Genomic DNA, 23,465 nt, shown 5'->3' on the forward strand with positions numbered 1-23,465 from the left:
CTTAGTATGTTTTCATGCGTTACGACGTTTGAGCTACTGCCATTGTCAGAATAAAACTTAGTAACCGTACGACAAAACTGACCATCCTCTTATGTGTAGATTTTATTACGACTGCCTCAAAGTTTTGATCTGATGGTGGTAATAATCGAAATTTCTCGATGAAGGAAACTACATACACCAACATAGCTGACTTTAATGAAAAAGAAAATATATAATGGTCACAGTTTCATTTAAGGAATTTATTTCCTTTATTAATACAACTGTTACTGGAGCATAGGAAAGGCAAAGGATGATTAAACAAAAAAGAACCTACATCAAGAAAACTGGCTGGGCTTTTGAATTCAGTGTGTTTCACAAAGGTGGCAGGGATAAAATAGAGGAAGCGAAAGATTAGTTGCATCTTCCACAGAAATCAGATATTAAAGAGAAGCCGAATATATATATATATATAACGTGCCCTGACCGTCGTCTCAACACTAGAAATGATTGCATTTTAGTTTCTTGCGACGATTCAGGGTAGACATTACTTTCAGTCGTACCCTGCTACGAAGTTACATAGGCTTAACAAAGGGCTGATGCGAACATAAAATAAATCTTACAACCACAGTGTAGTGAGACGTGAAAACAAGACGAAAATGTAACACAGAACACACAGAGATGGTATACTGTAAAAATCCTACTGGTAACACTATATGAAATGATGAATCGCCGTTGTAACACATTTGGGATATTTCTATTATAATCCATATTAATTATGAATTTAAATTTACAATAAAATGTTCTTCTTTATGTCCGGTAAGAATAGTTTTTAAAGCTGTGGGTAGGGAACAGCATAGTTGTGCAGATCTATAATGCTGTCTAGACCGATCACGAGCCGCCGCGCGGAGTGGCCGCGCGGTTTAAGGCGCCATGTAACGGATTGCGCGGCCTCTCCCGCCGGAGGGTCGAGTCCTCCCTCCAGAATGTGTGTGTGTGTGTGTGTGTGTGTGTGTGTGTGTGTGTGTGTGTGTGTGTGCGTGCTTGTGTGTGTTGTTGTGTGTTGTTGTTATTGTTCTTAGCATAAGTTAGTTCAAGTAGTGTGTAAGTCTAGAGACCGATGACCTCAGCAGTTTGATCCTGTAGGAATACACACACACACACACACACACACACACACACACACACACACACACACACAGAGAGAGAGAGAGAGAGAGAGAGAGAGAGAGAGAGAGAGAGAGAGAGAGAGAGAGAGATCACAACAGTACAGTGAGGAAACAAAAGTCGTGGGTTAGCGATATTACATGTACAAATGGAGGTAGTATCGCGAACGCAAGGTATATAAGGTCAGTGCATTGTCAGATCTGTCATTTGTACTCCGGTCATTGACGTGTATGGCCGCACGACGGATTTAACAGAGTTTGAACGCGGCGTGGTAGTATGAGCTAGAAGCATGAAGCATTCCATTTCAGAAATCGTTATGGAGTTCAAAATTCCGAGATCCACACTGTCAAGAGTGTGCTGAGAATGCCAAATTTTAGGCATTATCTCTCACCACGGATTACGCAGTGGCCGATGGCTTTCACTTAACAACCGAGATAAGCAACGTTTGCGTAGGATTGTCAATGCTAACAGACAAGCAACACTGCATAAAATAACCGCAGAAATCAATGTTGGGATGTACGACGAACGTCCATTTGAACAGCGCGGCGGAATTTGGCGGAAATGGGCTATGGCGGCAGAAGACCAACGCGAGTGCCTTTGGTAACAGCGTTCCTCCTTGCCCTGTGACCGTATCGCTTCGACCCTAGACTACTGGAAAATCGTGGTCTGTTCGAATGAGTCCCGATTTCACTTAGTAAGAGCTGATGGTAGGTTTCAAGTGTGGCACAGACCCCACAAAGCCGTGGACCCAAGTTGTCAACAAGGCACTGTGCAAGCTGGTGTTGGCTCCATTGTGGTGTGGGCTGTGTTTATATGGAACGGAATGGATCATTTGGTCCAAGTGAACCGCTCACTGACTGTAAGTGGTTATGTTCGATTACTCGAGGACCATTTGCAGCAACCAACGGTGGAATTTTAATGGATGACAATTGGAGGAAATGATTTGCCTAGCCACATCGCAGCAAAATAACTACTGATGAACGAACCGGAAAGGATATAAAATGCAGAGTGGCAGCAGCAAATAAACTGTTCTCAATAAGAGCAATTTATTAACATCGAATATGAGTGTAAATGTTACCAACTATTTTCTGAGGATATTTGTGCGTAGGATAACCTAATGCAGGATGGACCGTGGGCGATTAAGAGTTCAGACATGAAGAGAATAGAAGCTTTTGAAATCCGGTGCTATAGAAGAATGTTGTTGATTTGAAGAGTAGATCGAATAACTAACCAACCAATGTCGTGCGACTAGGGCCTCCCGTCGGGAGACCGTTCGCCGGGTGCAAGTCTTTCGATTTGACGCCACTTTGGCGACTTGCGCGTGGATAGGGATGAAATGATGATGATTAGGACAACACAACACCCAGTCCCTGAGCGGAGAAAATCTCTGACCCAGCTGGGAATCGAACCCGGGCCCTTATGATTAACATTCTGTCGCACTGACCACTCAGCTGCCGGGGGCGGACATCGAATAGCTAAAAAGGAGGTAATGAATGTAAATGGGGAAAGAACTTATCTAAAAAAAGGGATCGTTTAAAACGGACGTTCTTAGGCGCCAAGGAATTGTCACGCTTGTAGCTGAGGGAAGTATAGGGGTTAAATGTTGTAGAGGGAGACCAAGGTGTGGTTACAGAAACAGGTTCGCGTGGGTAGAGGTTGCAGCAGTTATTCAGAGATGGTGTTTTTTGCGCAGGGCAGACTTGCATGAAGAGCTTTGTCCACCGGTCTTTGAACTGAAGACCGTAACACAAACATCCGTCACAAATGAATGCTCACTCGGTCAGTAGGCACTAAATTCTGAAACAAAGAAGATTTTGTAAATTAATTCCAGAAATTAGGGGTTTTTTTTACGCTTCAATACTATTTGCTCTCCTATATTAAGCCAGTTTTACGCGGCAAGTGTCAAAATGTCCCTAGCATTTTTTTTTTTTTTTTTTTTAAAGGTTTCCGTACCTCAGTCAGTAAGAAACGAAACCCTTATAGAATCACTTTGCTGTTCCTCTTTCTGTCTGTCCGTCCTTCTGCTTGTAGAGATCACTTTCTTCCCTTGAGAACGGGTAGAGGAATCAAGGTGAAATTTATGTCTAGTAGTGAGGTCTACGGTCCCTTGGCGGTGTAAATAGATTAAGCTCGTAAGTCAAAGCAGTCAAAAATATTACCATATATATGTCACATATTTTGATATTCGTAATTTACCCATAAAAAAAACCCAGAATCTACTATGTAGGAATCAACATGGATTCCGGAAACAGCGATCGTGTGAGACCCAACTCGCTTTATTTGTTCATGAGACCCAGAAAATATTAGATACAGGCTCCCAGGTAGATGCTATTTTTCTTGACTTCCGGAAGGCGTTCGATACAGTTCCGCACTGTCGCCTGATAAACAAAGTAAGAGCCTACGGAATATCAGACCAGCTGTGTGACTGGATTGAAGAGTTTTTAGCAAACAGAACACAGCATGTTGTTATCAATGGAGAGACGTCTACAGACGTTAAAGTAACCTCTGGCGTGCCACAGGGGAGTGTTATGGGGCCATAGCTTTTTACAATATATATATAATGATCAAGTAGACAGTGTCGGAAGTTCCATGCGGCTTTTCGCGGATGATGCTGTAGTATACAGAGAAGTTGCAGCATTAGAAAATTGTAGCGAAATGCAGGAAGATCTGCAGCGGATAGGCACTTGGTGCAGGGAGTGGCAACTGACCCTTGACATAGACGTAATGTATTGCGAATACATAGAAAGAAGGATCCTTTATTGTATGATTATATGATAGCGGAACAAACACTGGTAGCAGTTACTTCTGTAAAATATCTGGGAGTATGCGTGCGGAACGATTTGAAGTGGAATGATCATATAAAATTAATTGATGGTAAGGCGGGTACCAGGTTGATATTCATTGGGAGAGTCCTTAGAAAATGTAGTCCATCAACAAAGGAGGTGGCTTACAAAACACTCGTTCGACCTATACTTGAGTATTGCTCATCAGTGTGGGATCCGTACCAGATCGGGTTGACGGAGGAGATAGAGAAGATCCAAAGAAAAGCGGCGCGTTTCGTCACAGGGTTATTTGGTAACCGTGATAGCGTTACGGAGATGTTTAACAAACTCAAGTGGCAGACTCTGCAAGAGAGGCGCTCTGCATCGCGGTGTAGCTTGCTCGCCAGATTTCGAGAGGGTACGTTTCTGGATGAGGTATCGAATATATTGCTTCCCCCTACTTATACCTCCCGAGGAGATCACGAATGTAAAATTAGAGAGATTAGAGCGCGCACGGAGGCTTTCAGACAGTCGTTCTTCCCGCGAACCATACGCGACTGGAACGGGAAAGGGAGGTAATGACAGTGGCACGTAAAATGCCCTCCGCCACACACCGTTGGGTGGCTTGCGGAGTATAAATGTAGATGTAGATGTAGAAAACCTGTATACATGTGTGGCCTGGCATAGTGGTAAAGCGTGTGCGTGGAAACCGAGAGATCGGGGTCGCGAATCTCGAACGGACCATGGATTTTTCACTCTTCGTTTTAACCTACCCATAACGTCTCAGTGATGTGAGGGGTTACCAGAAAGAACATGTCGTTTGGATTCCGCGTTAAACTTTAGGTTCCCTTTCCCCAGTTAAATAAGTGGAGTTGTAAGTGGTGTAGGTTAGGCACGTGCAAATTGCTGAAGTGGCCTGCAATACAAAGGCTTCCATCAGGCCACTGAGCCACACAAAATTTCTGTCTATATACACAATTACGTTTGTACGGAGCAATTAGAAAGCAACTCTCACTCGAATTTTTTTTTTTTTTAATGTTGGTCGCTGCCACTACTTACTGATACTGGGAGCTTGTTAATCAACCTTTTATCTCTAGTTTTCAAAATGACTTAGAGTTTCCCGATATGCTACTTGGCTGTTTTACTTTTCTCTGTCTTATCTGAAAAAAACTATTCTAAACATAAGTTGCAGTATTCCTCTCAACTATGGAATTAGGCTTGTAGGAAATCAGAAGGCAAGTAGGGGAGTCCCACATCTCAAGTTACGGCGTTTTTCTCGTGTTGCAGACATCAGCCAGGAGATGGCCATCAACTCGTACGACATCGTCAGCACGCTGCAGGCCCTCGGCATGATGAAGTACTGGAAGGGCAAGCACATCATCCTCAAGAAACAGGTGAGCTCCGCGTCTAATACTAGCATACTTTCACTTCACCGTAATTTTCTTACTGTCAATACGTTTTGTATATTTTCTTTCTTGTTTCATGTATCTCTTTCTCAGAAGAACGTAAAGAAGAAACGTCATTTCAAAACTTGTAACACAGCGACAGGAGAGGAAAAAAAAACTGGCGTTTGCAGAGCAGGAAAGAGGTACCGAGAGACTGAAGTTCTTAGTTGGGTCGTGACGTGTGCCATATAGCTGATCCGTCGTCGTCGTCGTCGTCGGCTGATACTCGTATCCGAGTTTTCATTTCTCTCCTGAGATTTCCTTTGTCACGATTCAGGCGTGGAAGTGTCGTTGATGGCTTAGCAATCCAATCCTAGCGTGGAACAGGCGGCCACAGACATTACAGCTGATGGAAGGTGGAGGACGTGGCTGAGCCTGGAGGAGTTTACATCTCTGGCGTTTGTCATTCTCCATTCTTCGACGTTCCAGCTCAAAGTTTTGAAGAGCATTTGAGGTAACTGAGCGCCAGCGACTTCGGTCTTCTGCTATTGTGGACCAGTTACTCGGATCGATGTTCAAGTTTTTCAGATTTTTCTTGTACTGATCCTTATAACGTTTGAGAGGGGCACCTCTTGGCCTTTTACCTGTGCTCACTTCGCTGTACAGCATTTGGCGTGGAAGTCTGTCATTTTTCATCCGCTGGACATGTCCGACCCATCTGAGTTGATGCCCAATGATAAGAGCTTCCATGCTATGCATTTTTGCTTTCTCTAGAACAGCCGTGTTGGATATGAAGTCATCCCATTTCAGGTTCATGATATATCTTAGCTTCTGTTGGTTGAAGCGTTCTAGTTTCTTCAGATCGCAGCGATATAACGTCCAGGTTTCGCAACCATATAGCAGGGTGGAAATGACTACAGCTTTGTACACCATCAGTTTGGTGTACAGTGTTAGGTCTTTATTCAGGAAGACACGCTTTGTAAGACGACCAAATGCTACATATGCAGCACGTAATCTATTCTCCACATCTTTTCCAGATGAGCAGTTGGATGACAGTACGCTTCCCAGGTAGAGGAAATGGTCCACTTGTTCCAACAGTGTATCATAGATGGATATGCTGAAGTCAGGAACGGAGGAGCCAGGAGTTGGCTGCGCCATCACCTTTGTCTTTGGAATATTGATGGAGAGACCAAATCGTTCGTACGCCCTGCTGAAGGAATCAACTGACAGCTGCAACTCTGCAGGTGAATGAGCTGGAGAGGCATTGTCATCAGCATACTGCAGCTCTGTCACACGAGTGGTACTGGTGAACCTTTTTGAATGGAGTCTGGACTGGTTGAATAATCCTCCATCAAACCTGTACTTTAGTTCTATTCCTGCATTGTTTACGGTTGTCTCGTAAAGCATAGCTGCCAGATACAATGCAAATAATGTAGGTGCAAGAACGCATCCTTGTTTAAGCCCACTTGTTATTGGGAATTCACCAGTCATTTCATTCTGGCAGAGGACCTGTCCAGTCATATCAACGTGGAGAGCCTCAATCAGGTCAACAAAGTGTTCGGGGCAGCCGAAGCGTTTTAGGACCATCCACATGGCTTCTCTGGGAACTGTATCAAAGGCCTTTTCTAGATCGTAGAAAACAAGTAGTAAAGGCTTTTGCTGTTCTCTGCACTTCTCCTGTAGTTGTCGTGCACAGAAGATCATGCCAATTGTCCCTCTTGAAGGTCGAAACCCGTATTGAGACTCAGGTAGTATAGTCTCTGAAAGTGTCTGGAGGCGATTTAAAAGGATTCTTGCAATTTTTTTTCCAGTGACAGAGAGTAGAGATATTCCCCGGTAGTTACCACAGACGCTTCTGTCGCCCTTTTTGAAGATGGTGACAATTGTGGAGTTCTTCAAGTCAGCTGGTACCTTGCGGGTTTCCCACATTAATATAATAAGTGAGAAGAGTCTAGTTTTTAGAGGCAAGCCGCCACCCTCAATAAGCTCCATCGGGATGCTGTCAGGTCCAGGAGCCTTCCTAGGTTTCACACTCTTGAGTGCCTTGCAAAATTCTTGAAAAGTTGGAGGATCAGCCAGCCAGGGTTTTGGAGGGTGCTGTGGGACATTTTTGAGAAAATCTCCAGCGGCAGTAGAAGGGCTGTTTAACAGTGAGCTGAAGTGCTCTTTCCAACGATTTAAGATGTCCTGACTTTCAGTAAGAATGGTGGAGTTGTCAGCAGCTTTCAGTGCTCCTGATGAGGAGCGGATAGGTCCATACAGCTCTTTAATACCAGCGTAAAAGCCACGCAGGTTCCTTGCATCAGAAAGATTTTGGAGTTCTGTGGCTTTCTGTTGCCACCATTTGTTCTTGATTACTCGTATTTCACTTTGACATTTCTGCTTGAGTTCTTGAAAGTGTGCTTTCTTTTCTGCGCAGGACGGATCTTGAGCAAGGGATAGGTAAGCATCCCGCTTTGCATTGATGATGGCTTGGATTTCTCCGTGGTTGTCATCGAACCAGTCACTTCTTTTCCGTGCACTACAACCAACAACATTCTCAGCAGTTTCTTTGATGATGTTCTTTAATGTGGTCCATTCTTGTTCGACGTCATCTGTGGTTGCTGGAGCTCTGTTAAGTTGTTCAGACAGTATGTCTTGGAAGTGTGAGCGAACGTTTTTGTTGTTCAGGTTGCTTATGTTGAATTTTCCGCGTGGTGGGTTTGAAAAGTGGGATCGTGGCTTGCGATACTTTGGTACTCTCAAACGGCTGACTAAAAGTCTATGGTCCGTCCAGCACTCATCGATGTTTAGTGCTGCTTTTGTGATGAGAATGTCTTTCTTGTCACGCTGTCGCGTAATAACGTAGTCTATAAGATGCCAATGTTTGGAGCGTGGGTGCATCCATGTGGTCTTATAGCGGTTACGCAAACGGAATTGGGTATTGGAGATGAAAAGCTCGTGCTCAGCACATAGACCAAGAAGTAGCAACCCATTTGCATTGCAGTTTCCCACCCCTTGTTTACCCATGACATCTCTCCAAAAACGGTTGTCCCTTCCCACTCTGGCATTGAAATCACCAAGTAAAATTAATTTATCTTGAATGGGTATTTTAGAGAGAGTACTGTTCAGTTGGTGGTAGAACTGATTCTTTGTGTCTTCATCACTGTCTAAAGTAGGAGCATATGCAGAGACGAAGGTGATGAATCTGTCTGAACCAATGGGTACTCTAAGAGTCATCAGTCTCTCATTAATTGAGACAGGTGTAAGTCGAAGATCTTTCACTATTTTCGTTTTTACGGCAAATCCTGCACCATGGATGCGTGGTTCTCCTGCATCCTTTCCCTTCCAGAAGATGGTGTACCCTGAACGTACCTCACTAATGTGTCCCTCACCTGAGAGTCTTGTCTCACTCAAGGCAGCTATGTCTATATCTAGACGGGCTAGTTCTTGGGTGATAAGAGCGGTTCTTCTCTCTGATCTGTAATTGTTCACGTCCAGGAGGATCCTGACATTCCATGTCCCTATTGTCATAATCATTTCATTCTTCTTTTGTTTACGTCCGCAGTATAAGGAGTGACCTACTGGGTGCGGATTCCCAGCCCGGTTCAAGTGTGACTTCCGATGTTTAGCCCACATTTTCTAGGGCCTTCCCCATTCAGGGTGGGCAACGGTCATCCTAAATAGGCCTGCCCAGTCGCAGATGCAGGACCGGATTCCCGAGTAGTCACACGGGTTCTCAGGAAGGCGACCATCACACACCTGCCGCCAGTGTGCAGGTCCAGACTAGTAGCTTCCAGCCTCACTCGGAGCCTGCTACCATCGTCCTTATCCCATCGCCATTGGTCTTTAGAGAAAATGACAGGAGAAATTGCCATTTGCGTGAATTTCTTTAAGGTGGATTACAGCTTGCGAGGAAGTGACCCACACACTATAATTCTGGAACAATTCATCACGGCACATATGTATGTGACATGTGACTTCAGGTACCAGAACTGCAACGAACTGCCGCGAGCTCAATGATGACTGAGCGGCGCCTTTACAGCCAGTTCGTCTGGCATGACCTCTTCCGCCTCCACGATCTTTGAGAACCTGGGTTATAAGATTCTTCTACCGCTCGCTTCGCCGTTAGGTCGAAGGGTAGATAATAGATACTAGAGAGGAAAGTGAAAGACACCCTTGGGCCTCGGAAACCTAATACCGTTGGGGTCGAAGAAACCAAGAGTTGGCCGAGGGGGGCCGGATAGGAAAGGAAACAGGAGAAGCCTGACACAAGTAAGTGGAAGTAATGCCAGGCTTAGCTAAGGGCCCGTGTGGTTGCCACCCACATACTCCCAAGACGGGAGCCCCCTGCGGATCCACTAAGAACATTATCCGTGAAATTCCAGGTTTCTGCACACAGCGTCAATCTTTAACGAAGTTACATTTCATAACATTTCGTTGCAGAGTGAAAAATTCATTTCGGAACCATCGGTCTACTGTTTTGATAGGTTTTCTTCAGAAAAAATTTCCACTATCCGTGAGCATGCAACAGTTGAAAGAGACGTATTTGATATTCCAGAAATCGACATGCGTTGCTTAATCAACGTTACACTGTGAGGAAAATTGTTACTGCATCCCTTATCGTAGTTTTCAGTCGTGTGTCCTGTTATAATTTTTTGAAAGCGACAGTGCCTTTTATAGTTTACGAGCTTCGAATAGCTTGTAAATGTTAGGTGGCTCAGTAGAATACAAATGATTCGAAATCTATGGTGGTTTATACTAAAAGGTGCCTACAAACGCGTGAGCCGAGCGCTTCATGAGCTGCTCTTGAGCACATTGCTCTCGATCAGTTCGGCGCGCGTCACCATCTGTCGGATTTACCAGTTAGGACAACAACTCACTGGCGAGCAACGTCTCGTACAGAATACGCGGGCGAGACTCGCCGCTTCGGTTTTCCCCTAGAGCGTTTCTAGTCGCTCGTAAGGGCAAAGGAGCTCCACGTCTAGTATTCTCACGCTTTTCACTTCAACCGCAAGGTATTTTCTTTTTAGTTTCATGCATCACCTCTATCTCAGATGCACGTGTTACTCGCAAGTCTGTACGTAACTTAATTTCTTTACAGTATCTCTCCCATCTGTCCACCCTACTTCTCTCTCTCTCTCTCTCTCTCTCTCTCTCTCTCTCTTTCTTCTCTTTCTTCTCTTTCTCATCTCACCTCTCTCCCCCTATAAATATATTTCTCTCCCTCCTCCTATTATTCGTCCAGCCACCCAATTTCACTCTTCTTCCGCTCTCCCTTTCCCCTCTCACTCCCCATTTCCCACTCCTCATCTCCCCATTGCCCTCTCACCTCCCCATTCGGCTCTCACCTCCCCATTGCCGTTATCCGTATCACTGCCCTCTCACTTCACTGTCTAGGGTTTTCAAGTTTTGTGATGTGTCTGGACTCTGGCCTAAACTTTTAGGCTGGAGGTTTGAGTGTATTGCAGAGTGACAGGCTCCTCCCCTTTTTCCTTGTGGTGAGCCAACCACTTCCATCTGCTATATTGTTTTAGCTCCCTCTACCACTTTCTTCCTGTGTTGTCCATGTTTTACTTCGGGCATGGATGTGTGTGATGTCCTTAGGTTAGGTAGGTTTAAGTAGTTCTAAGCTCTAGGGGACTGAAGACCACAGACGTTAAGTCCCATAGTGCTCAGAGGCATGTTTTACTGCTGACAACATGCTTCGTCCCACGCTTCGGTGTGGGTAGGCACATATTTTTCAAACCTTGTTATCTGTGAAACTTCTTGGCATATTAAAACTGTGTGCTGGACCGAGACTCGAACTCAGGACCTTTGCCTTTCGTGGGCAATTGCTCTACCAACTGAGCTACCCAAGCACGACTCACGCCCCGTCCTCACAGCTTTAATTCCGCCGGTACCTCGTCTCCTACCTTCCAAACTTCACAGAGGGTCTCCTTGGTAGAGCACTTGCCCGCAAAAGGCATAGGTCCCGAGTTCGAGTCTCGGTCCGGCACACAGTTTTAATCTTGCAGGAAGTTTCATATCAGCGCACACTCCGAGTGAAAATCTCATTCTGCAAACATCCCCCAGGCTGTGGCTAAGCCATGTCTCCGCAATATCCTTTCTTCCAGGAGTGCTACTTCCGCAAGGTTCGCAGGAGAGCTTCTGTGAAGTTTGGAAGCTAGGAGACGAGGTACTGGCGGAATTAAAGCTGTGAGGACGGGGCGTGAGTCGTGCTTGGGTAGCTCAGATGGTAGAGCATTTGCCCACAAAAGGCAAAGGTCCCGAGTTCAAGTCTCTGTGCGGCACACAGTTTTAATCTGCCAGTAAGTTTCATATCAGCGCACACTCCGCTGCAGAGTGTAAATCTCATACTTTTTACCTGTGTTTTACGTTCTGTTTTGTCTTACTGTTCTGAGTATTTTCTTGACACCCGTCTCAATCTGTTACTGAGCGGGCGCTGAAGACCTTGCTGTCGTGCGCCCAAAATACCCTCTACTACTACTACTACTACTACTACTTAACTGTCCACCTCTCACTCCACAAATCCTCACACACCCCCTCACACTCCTCTTCCCTCTCACACTCTTCCTCCCCTCTTGCTCCCTTTTGCCCTCTCGCTTCTTCTCCCCCTGTCGTCCCCCTGCCCTCTCTCCTTCCCTCTGTCCCTTCCTCCTTCTCCCTCTCCACCTCTCCCTCCCACACACACATGTGCACAGGCGGCAGTAACCAGGCCGGTTCTCGTTGCAGGACGTGATCGACGAGTACGTGGAGCGCACGAAGCGCCGCGGCGGCGCGCACCGCCAGCTGGACCGCGAGTGCCTGAAGTGGACGCCGTTCGCGGCCGGCCCCGCGCAGCCGGCCGGCGCCACCTGATACTCCGCCGCTGCGGGGGCCGCCGCCGCCTCCGCCCCCGACGCCGCCCCCACCAGCGAGCTGTGCAAGTAGCTCCGGCCACACACTGCGACGTCGGCTGCTCTCCCAGTGAATGCTTACTCTTTCACCGCGGCAACCCGTCTTCCCATCTTAACCTCCTTCGTTCGGAGACACCGTCTCTGAGAAGAAGACTATATTAGTTGCTTCAAAATCACCAAAAAATGAATCTAATATAATGTGGCCTTTCCTGAACTACCCCAACAAGAAGGCCATGTAAAAAATAATAATTTTATTTCGAGTGACACCGAAATGGTGATGTTTGAAACCACAGACGACTGGGCTTCAGACTTCGTGAAGCCTAACTACACAACTTGGAAACAGATCGTACTGAAGCTAAAATTTTAAAATATGCGTCTTCGCAGCAAATACTCAAAATTTGTATGTGGAGACGTCTGACTCGTGGCCTGAAACGCATGAAAGGTCTCTTCTTCCCCCGATGCTTCGTCGAAAATTAGTTACAAAATATGTGTAGCTACTTCTGCACAGTACAAACAAAATATTTATTTCTAGATTAGTTTTCTTAACGGAAGTGGCTACCACAGATTCTTTTTTCACGATTCCCTTCAAAGTGTTTCATATCATTTCTTTAATGTAAAATGCTCTCTATCCATTAACGTGATTGGTGGTTTTGTACAGGTATTAAATTTAGTTATGACAAACCCCCGTCTTCAGCGCAAAAACAGTATGCGAGGATGAAAAGATTGTATCCCACAGACAAGTTACTGTACTTTTGTAACGAGACGTAATTCCATCTCTCATACTTCGCGGGTCGAGGTGTTCTGTTTTTCACGTCATTTCCGTACATATATTACGCATTATATGTACAATCTCCAACAAATGTATCGTAAATTACGCATTACAAAAAATAATCTTGTCACGCAACTCATTGACGATCATACAACTGTAGTCAGTAATTCATGTAAGCTATATAAAGTATTAAAGGACACAAAAATGTATGTCTCTGTGGACGCGTAAGAACTTAATTGACAAAATATCACAAAATGATACATAAACCGTGAAATATTATGTAGACATAAGGCACAATATGATTGCTGATTCAGTTTGACCTTAGCAATAAATAGAAGTAGACTTGGTTTTTCACAACTTTTTACTATCGGCAACAACTTGCTTTGCATTAATATTTTCAATCCTCAAAATTCATGTACGGCGTTGCAAAGGCAACATATTCGCATCCTCTCTTCAGTTAATCATGTTTTCGAACGTGTCTCAGATTAAAAAAGAACGAAAGGAAATGCCTGTAGAAGTTTATGTGCAAGTAATCTTTTCCTATTTCCTGTTGGTCGTTGTGAAATTTGGTGCTGTATCCTCAGTCCTTACGAAAATTTCCGCTGTGTTTCAGATCTTTCTGTTCTTGAAATAGTTGAGTTTTGCAGTTGGCTACAAGTGAGGGAACTGTTGTTGGTGTTAACAGAAATGGAAATAGCTCACACCTCATAGGAATTATTTTGGATGTGAATCTAATGGTAAAATATTATATAGAAATTATATATTATTAAATGACAATCAGAACAAGTGAGAGCTGAGTCAGTGACCTTGCCCTGTGTTCCAAATATTCTCCTCTTATACTTTCAGCAAACAACGTATATTTCATTCAGTGTTGCCTTGATACCAAGGCATCGTTGCACCTCTTGGTGGTGATTGTTCACCTAGCGATTTCAAATTTGCTTTGTCGTCGAATAATTCACGTACTTTTATTTTACATAGGTGTGCTGAATACTGAACAATACGAAGTGCTTTTGGCGAAAAAAAAACTCACAGCGGAGAGCGAAATATACAGCCTATGTTATTTTTCGGATTAGTATAGCCACTTTTAAATATCGGACTAGCTGAATGTCTTTTTAGTATATTATTGTTTAATACTTCCCAAACCGAAAGCAGCACTAACTACAAATGACAATTCATCAGTTTTCGGTGAGGGGTTAGGAAGGGAATAATTGGAATACCCAAACCATTTACAATTAATTTGGAGAAGTAAATAATGGAGGACCTCGTATTCTTTTCTTCAAAAAAGTCCCATCAACTGTTTTCTCATAACCACTGCTTTTGTACACGAGATGTTAAATACAGACATACATTTAAAGATTTCTCGATCGTGATTTTTCGACATATCTATATTTAAACCTGTACAAACTTTAAACAGCTATTCAATGTGAATTTTGGAACGTGAAGCATTCACTGGGAGTGTGGTTTTCTTTGCGGATAGCGACCTCCAGAAATGGATTGGGAGCTATGCGTTCTTCTGTTTGTTTCAAATCATCTGTGACCAAAATAAATGTAATTGAAGGAAGAACGACTGAGAAAAAGAGTAAATTTTATCTCCCATTAAGGAAAATGTGAATGTCTGAAACATTAAGTTCTGTGATAAAATTGTTATTCATGTAACTGTTGTTAAAGATACTGTTTCAGACATGTGGAATCTCTATTGAAATGTTATTGGAAACTGTTTATTATTAACTTCCTTGCAAAATTATGTTCTTCAAATTCTAGAGTAAACTTACTTACACAAGGTTTAAGAAGTGTGATTTTAAAAGAAAAATCTGTTGTGATACTTTTGTACTTTCGAATCCTCATGTACCATTCTAGCCATAATAAAGTGTCCAGTGTGTTGGCGAAATGTTTGTATGCTCAATGTTAATAAAGATACAGTCTTGTACGACCTTTATATTTATGAATTGTCTATCCACAAATCGGCTTACACAATTACCCTAACCCATTACAAGAACACAAAATTAATTCCATAATGTAGCATAATGTAAAATATTTAAGGCAATAAGGATTTGAATGCTGAAGGTAATCAAGACCTCAGAGAGAAATAAAAAAATCACCATTGGAGACTGCGTGAAACTAGGATTACTACATGTTGTTTGGCATGCATCTGTGACTTGGAAATCTTGTCTAACGTGACACAGCAAGAAATATACTTCTTTGGAAAAACTTTATCCAATACTACCAAACACTCAACTTCAAATCTCACATGTAGAAACCCAGTGCATGGAATATTCTTGACTATACCTAGATGACCAGTTTTTGGTAAACACAGTTGGACAAGATAACTGAAGCACTTAGTCAAACAGGTTGGTTGAGAAAACAAGTCTCAGAATTAAAATGTGAAGTAGGTAGAGAGAGATCGTCTAAATGATAAAAACTGCAATGAACTGTTCAAGTGACTACAATAACAAAGGCAATGACCTGAAATGCAAAATCGAGACGTTACACGCCATAAATGAAAAAGAGGCAAAATAAAGTAGGTAATCTTCATTACATGAGACAGGAAGAGGTGATTGAAGATGTGCTGCCACTTTCTCTTAATGACGAATCCCAAACTGACAAAAAGAATTGCGAGATGTTCAACTTCCATGAGAACAACTACTGTCTGCTTGAAATCAAAAGAGGAGGCATCAGAAGGAATGTTATACTAGATGAAAATAAGTTCAGACTCTTAATTGATGATTATCAGTAAATATAAACTGACAAAACAAATGAATTATTTTCGTGTGTGTAGGTTTCACATGAAATTTCGCCCAGTATGTTGAGTTTTATGTTCTGATCCAAGTGGAAGCATGAACATTACTGGCCAACATTTTGAGTGAAACAGGGAGAAGTGAATATCTAAACCCATTCTTTGAAATTGTGTCTAATAATGTAATATCATTGGGTACTCTAAATCTCAGTCATCGGACCTAATCAAGAACTACTAGCAAAACAGGTCATTGAATTAGTTGACAGCCTGTCAACATAGACTCTGATCATTTGGGCCAACTACAGCAAGTCTTGCAAACAGCATGGCAGCATAAGATAATCTCATACTGTCTTCATTAACACACCTTGATTGTTCATTGGCCAGTGAGATATATCCTGTCTTTGGCACAATATATCAGTGTCCAAAGGCGTTGAGTGGCGTAACAATTTGGATGAAGCCACACCAAATAAATCCCTACTCTAATCTGACCAGTTGCGATTAAGTGATGAAACTGGAAACAAAAGCATTTGTTTCTGACTTCAGAGAGTGAGAAACTTCAGCCAGTAGATGTATACATGCAATATCTCAATACTACAGCGATGGGACTGATGCTGCAGACAGCAATGACCTTGGGTGAGTGCACATGCATCCATATTATTGCTGGATATGCTCTCGCTCGAGATTTCTCGTGAACACGTTGTCATTTATGCACTGTCTATGCAATTCCATGAAACGACTTCACATGGAGTCATATTACAAAGAGAGAAAAATAGTGCATGATAAATATGTTTTCAACGGTTTCTTTTGAATATTTAAATTACTGCAAGGGCTTTTAAAAGCACCATACCACAGTCCAGTTGAAATTAAGAAAACATTTTATAAGTTACTAAATATAATAAGACGAATTCTATCAAAAACGTTGGAATTTCAAAGAGATGTTCATTGTGTTGTTGTGGACAAGCAAAAGCATGCGATAGCGTGAACAGGCAACCAATATCGTAAGCACTTGAAAGGGCGTAGGTTCCCAGAAAACTAGTGAAACTAACACAAGCATGTATACAAGAATCAACATGCACAGTGAAAGTGAATGGAAAAATGTGAGAGAGATTCAATGTGAAGATGGAGTGCTACAGGGAGACTGTGTCTCTCCCCCTTTTATTTAATCTGGTTCTGGAAAGAGCACTGAGAAAAGTAACAAGCCTAGAGACAGGAATATCACTGTGTAGAATGATCAGCACTCTGTCCGAGTCAGATGTAGTTTTAATGGCACAGAAAGAGCAAGATCTGGTTCAGATGGCAAGAGTGTTAATGGAAGAGAAAATGAGAGCAGGCTTGAAGATAATGTGGATAAGACCAAATACCTCATTGTGAAAAGAAAGAATGGTGACAGAACTTTGGATGTAGATGGTAAAACATTTGAGAGAGTAAAAGAGTTCAAATGTCTTGGGGTAGAACTCAGTGAAAGGAATAAGACGGATTAGGAAATAAAGGCACTCTGAAAGCTGCTGAAGCCCGGCTTCTGTTGAGGTCCACACAGATCAGGATCTACAGGACAGTAATAAAACCTGTAGTCCTATACAGAGCAGAAACCTGGACTGTGATGCAAAACATAGAAAGAAAAATCCTGACAATTCAGAATGCTACTCTGAGACAGATTTTTGGGTCAGTGAAGGATAGAGATGACTGGAGGAAGAGGAAAAACTGAATTGCATGAGTTGTAGAAGTCGCTGGACATTGTGGCTGTGATTACAGAGAGGAGAATGATGCCTCAAGAAGGCCAGACCACTAGGCAGGTGGTGAAAGAAGACATCAGAGCCAACAGACCGAGGGGAAAATCATGGCTGAGGTGGACTAACAGGATTAGAGAGGATATCTGTATGATGGGACTAACTGGAGAAGACTGCATAGACTGAAGAAAATGGAGGAGCCTGATTGTCAAGGCCAAAAACTGACTGCAGTTTGTGTGGCAAACCTAGTAAATAAGTAAGTTACTGAGCATTTGAAAATGATTTTGTCATGTGACTGTAATAAAAATGCAGACTGTTCCATTTGCAGCTCTGAATTTTCGAAGGCTGGCGTGTAACACCATGATAATCGACATTAGTGCTGGATCGAATTTTTACTGCTGCTGATTGCTTCTTTCTGAATTGGGAAACGACAGTTATTGTAAATTGCTCCACGAAGTTTACCCTGTTTTCTATTTATGGATGGTGCTCCTTCATTGCTCACTACAACGTGTGAAATGAAGTGTCAGATCATGTTCTTAATATTTTCTGGATCACTGAAGAAGCCATCACTGGAGACAAGCAATATCTCCATATTCGGCGAAATATTGCCAATTCCACAACTTTTCTTTTGTGTGTCTATGTGGTGTAGCGTTCGCTGTGTTATTCAGTGGTTTGGTATTTAACTAATTTGTAAATGGAAATGATGATCTTATTTTATTATATTGAGTAACTACTAAATAATTTTTATCCCGGCTAAAGATTTGATCAAGTTGCTAAAGAACTCCAAGTTAACGTCGTGTTAAAGTGTTGTCTGTAAGTTGTGTAAGTGTCACTAAATCACAGTTCATACAACAGAGTCTATACAACTATGGTTTACGATGGAAACAGTTATCTTCAGCAAAATGGTCATTAAAACCACCGAATATCAGCCGCGCACAACACTGACGTATGTTACCTGAAACAATATTCTTCGCAACTCGTGCGTAATTAATTTCGGCTCCATACATCAGCTATAAAAGTTTTGTTATATCGATCGTGCTATGAGCACTGTTTTTAAAGAACCAATCTGATTCGAATTATTTTCATTAAAATGAGTTCGGGACCACCAGTGCACATTTATTTTTACACATTTGTATTACGTTCGGCATTTATGTCTGCAGAGTTGCGTAATTCGAATTTGCCGCTGTGATCGAACTACTACAGGTCATCAGTTCAAGTTAATTATTAATTCAGTCAACAGTACTCAACGTTCATAGCGTTGCTGCTAACTTTGACACTCCAAGAGCGTTCATAAGGTTGCGTGATCACAGTTTTTATCACTGTTCATCATTATTCACAATATAAATCACAGTTCTTCAAGCGTCCACAAGTTCCTGCGAAACACGTTTCACTGTTCTGATTGCTGTCAGTAGTTTTCCACAGTACTTAACAGACAATCTATATGCATATGACACTTTTCAAGTAATGAGGTCTGGTACACTTGCACATAAGTTCATATTACCATGACTGAATAACAAAATTTAAAATTTTACACTGTCACATAAACATGAGACAATATAAAACTTTCAGAATGTGCTACGTTATCTTGACCATGAGATCATTACTGAACTGTCCGGATAACAGTACATTTCCATTTTTACTACAGATACATATATTTATATTTTTTATTTTTTTATTGATATACTTTCATATTATTTACCATGTTTTTGGGACAGATGTCCATGTTCGGTTTATCTAACAGGAATGTTGCTCATAAGAGCATTTTAAATGGCTTTGTAATGAAACCGTGTACGTAAATCAATACACATTCAGATTTCGCTTCACTAGTGGTCAAAGCAGTTTATTTTATTTTTTATTTTTTATTTTTTTCAGTCTCACAGCTTACACACCACCAACACTCACTACGTGTGTGGGACTACATGACTCAATCTTATGAAGATATTTTTGTTATATCCATTCTACGAACAAATATATTATTTAAGCATTCTAATCATTTCTATGCTATGTATAGAAAGGTAAAATTCCTCACATTTAATACATAAACACCCAAGTGTTTATCAAGTTATTTATCCCCTTTAGAGTAAAAATACATTTATTATGGATATTCTCTACTCCTTGTTCAAATAAATCAACAACATTACAGTGTAATACTTGACATAAAATCTTATAAACTAATACATACATAATATTATCACATTATTACTGCTAATTATTTTACCATAAACATTATATTTACAGTTATGGGGTATTGCACTTGCATTTCTGATTGGTCCTTTGTATATTCACTTCGTTTTTCTTAGTCCAGGGGACCGAGTAAGATGCTGTGCAACAGGTCTTGTGCGGATATACTTTCATATTATACTGGTAATCTTTTATGATTCCAGGGCGTTCAAAGAATACTTCGAGGTACCCGGATAATAATTCTCTTAATTGTCTAGCCTCTGAAGCATTAATGCAAATTGCCTACTGTACTTTCTCTTCTATTGTTGTGACGATGTCACTCATGTTGCTGGGTGCATCGTTATTTCGATTTTTGTGATACATCTGTGGGTGCTTATGATCCAACACTAACAACTTCTGTTTGCTGACAGAAAGATTCACTTTTCTCATCAGCAGAAGGTTCGCACCGAACTCCCGATTCAGCATTAATGTTATGGGTCACTGTTGGTACTTAAGTGCACAAGTCCCACGGGCGAGATCAATTACAGCTTCTCTTTCCCGAAGGAAGTCAAGACCCAGAAGCACCGGTACTGACAAGTTATGCAGTAGTAGGAACGTGCATAATAAGCGATCATTTCCCAAGGAAACTTCCACCTGTGTTTGGTATTTTATACTCTGTGCCTTTTTTCCCAATGCCCCTATAACCTTACAATTTGCAACCGGCAAAATCGGCAATCTCCTTACCTCCGATACCTTCTTGAAAAACTGCGTGTTCATAACTGATACATTCGCACCTGTGTCAAGCAGAATAGTAGTTGTTACATACACCATTTACAGCTCCGGTGACAGTTGCTTGGATATTTTCCCTTTGAGGCTTATCAGAGACAGCAGGTTCCTGATATAGCTCATCTTCGATCTTATTGCCATCCTGATACCGTATCATGTTTATTTTTTGTTCTTTCGACCTATTGCCTTCATTGTTGGCCTCGGTCACCTGGCGAAGGCCTACAGGGACCGAAATTAGTTTGTTGGCTTCTGAATGTTTTGTTTTGCTTCCGAAGGTACCTCCACTATTCTAACATTTTGTGAGTTTTCAGTCGGAGGAGGCCTGCTTGGATCCCACCACGGTGGATATTGATTGCTTGGTATAGGTATAGCCTGTACATAATTTATTGGCTGACCTGAATTGATAGAATTTTGCTGCGGCTGCCAATGACTTGGCCCTGGCTGTCACCAATATTCACTGTCACCCCGCGTATTTTTAGGCTTGTCTTTATATGGACTGTCTGACCTGTTGTCATTTTGTTGCTATTGTTATTGTTTGGGTTTTCATTGTGGTACGGCATCTGATTACCATTCGGTTGTTGGTGTTCTTCAGCCTTTTGATAATTACTGTTATAATTATTCTAATAACAAAAATTTTGGCTGTAGGGATTCCTTCTACTATTATTATTATTGTATTTGCCGTTACTATAAGCTTTACTTTTATTTTTCTTTGGACTACCTTCTCCTCTATTTCCATTCCATGAATTTTTTCTATTAGGACTATTATTATTGCTGATCACGTCAGAATTTTTTCTGGCGTCTTCTTGCACTAGATCCAGAGAATCAATTAGACAGAAATTCTTTCAGATCAGTGTCTGTAACATTAAATAATTTTTCTCTAATGTTGTTGTTGTTGTGGTCTTCAGTCCTGAGACTGGTTTGATGCAGCTCTCCATGCTACTCTATCCTGTGCAAGCTTCTTCATCTCCCAATACGTACTGCAGCCTACATCTTTCTGAATCTGTTTAGTGTATTCATCTCTTGGTCTCCCTCTACAATTTTTACCCTCCATGCTGCCCTCCAATATTAAATTGGTGATCCCTTGATGCCTCAGAACATGTCCTACCAACCGATCCCTTCTTCGTGTCAAGTTGTGCCACAAACTCCTCTTCTCCCCAATCCTTTTCAATACTTCCTCATTAGTTACTTGATCTACCCATCTAATCTTCAGCATTCTTCTGTAGCACCACATTTCAAAGGCTTCTATTCTCTTCTTGTCCAAACTATTTATCGTCCATATTTCACTTCCATACATGGCTACACTCCATACAAATTCTCTAATATGTATGGGTAATCTAGCTTTTAACACTCGCAATAAGTCTCTGGTTGTTACTGGCTCATCCCGGTACCGGGTCATGTTAATATACACTCCTGGAAATAGAAATAAGAACACCGTGAATTCATTGTCCCAGGAAGGGGAAACTTTATTGACACATTCCTGGGGTCAGATACATCACATGATCCACTGACAGAACCACAGGCACATAGACACAGGCAATAGAGCATGCACAATGTCGGCACTAGTACAGTGTATATCCACCTTTCGCAGCAATGCAGGCTGCTATTCTCCCATGGAGACGATCGTAGAGATGCTGGATGTTGTCCTGTGGAACGGCTTGCCATGCCATTTACACCTGGCGCCTCAGTTGGACCAGCGTTCGTGCTGGACGTGCAGACCGCGTGAGACGACGCTTCATCCAGTCACAAACATGCTCAATGGGGGACAGATCCGGAGATCTTGCCGGCCAGGGTAGTTGACTTACACCTTCTAGAGCACGTTGGGTGGCACGGGATACATGCGGACGTGCATTGTCCTGTTGGAACAGCAAGTTCCCTTGCCGGTCTAGGAATGGTAGAACAATGGGTTCGATGACGGTTTGGATGTACCGTGCACTATTCAGTATCCCCTCGACGATCACCAGTGGTGTAGCCCTGTGTGCCTCGGTCGTATGCAGTCCTGATTGTGGCGCTCACCTGCACGGCGCCAAACACGCATACGACCATCATTGGCACCAAGGCAGAAGCAACTCTCATCGCTGAAGACGACACGTCTCCATTCGTCCCTCCATTCACGCCTGTCGCGACACCACAGGAGGCGGGCTGCACGATGTTGGGGCGTGAGCGGAAGACGGCCTAACGGTGTGCGGGACCATAGCCCAGCTTCATGGAGACGGTTGCGAATGGTCCTCGCCGATACCCCAGGAGCAAGAGTGTCCCTAATTTGCTGGGAAGTGGCGGTGCGGTCCCCTACGGCACTGCGTAGGATCCTACGGTCTTGGCGTGCATCCGTGCGTCGCTGCGGTCCGGTCCCAGGTCGACAAGGCACGTGCACCTTCCGCCGACCACTGGCGACAACATCGATGTACTGTGGAGACCTCACGCCCCACGTGTTGAGCAATTCGGCGGTACGTTCACCCGGCCTCCCGCATGCCCACTATACGCCCTCGCTCAAAGTCCGTCAACTGCACATACGGTTCACGTCCACGCTGTCGCGGCATGCTACCAGTGTTAAAGACTGCGATGGAGCTCCGTATGCCACGGCAAACTGGCTGACACTGACGGCGGTGGTGCACAAATGCTGCGCAGCTAGCGCCATTCGACGGCCAACACCGCGGTTCCTGGTGTGTCCGCTGTGCCGTGCGTGTGATCATTGCTTGTACAGCCCTCTCGCAGTGTCCGGAGCAAGTATGGTGGGTCTGACACACCGGCGTCAATGTGTTCTTTTTTCCATTTCCAGGAGTGTATTTTTCAAAGTACTTTCTTAAGGAACCTGACTTCGGATTGTACATTTCTGCATTGTAAACAATTTTACGGAGTCGCTATTGAGTAGACGATGACCAGAATTGATCAAGGAACGCCTTCTCAAAGTCGTGGAAAGTCTTGCAAGTTTCTGCTGCATTTAATGCCCAGAGCGACGCATCACCAGAAATATGTGAAACCACGAACTGTATTTTCTGTTCTTCCGACCATGATTTTGGAAGAACACTTATGAAGTTTCGAATGAAAACTACTGGATGTATGTTTTTCTTGCTTTCTTCGTTAAATATTTGAAACTCTCTATGCTTAATCAGGCTTTCTTCAT

The 23,465-nt window shown here is 42.9% G+C and overlaps 1 protein-coding gene across 1 annotated transcript in view; it reads left to right on the plus strand.

The window, feature by feature from the left end:
* Window positions 1-14,873, plus strand: part of LOC126416188 (histone acetyltransferase KAT7) — a 596,712-nt gene extending 581,839 nt beyond the window's left edge. Inside the window, exons 10-11 of the mRNA XM_050083770.1 lie at window positions 5,193-5,299; window positions 12,005-14,873. Coding sequence (XP_049939727.1) covers window positions 5,193-5,299; window positions 12,005-12,130 — 233 coding nt within the window. The 3' untranslated portion in view covers window positions 12,131-14,873. The remainder of the gene's footprint in view (window positions 1-5,192; window positions 5,300-12,004) is intronic.
* The last annotated feature ends 8,592 nt before the right edge of the window (window positions 14,874-23,465 follow it).

This window comes from Schistocerca serialis, chromosome 8 (genome assembly GCF_023864345.2).
Source record: "Schistocerca serialis cubense isolate TAMUIC-IGC-003099 chromosome 8, iqSchSeri2.2, whole genome shotgun sequence".
Classification (NCBI taxonomy): domain Eukaryota; kingdom Metazoa; phylum Arthropoda; class Insecta; order Orthoptera; family Acrididae; genus Schistocerca; species Schistocerca serialis.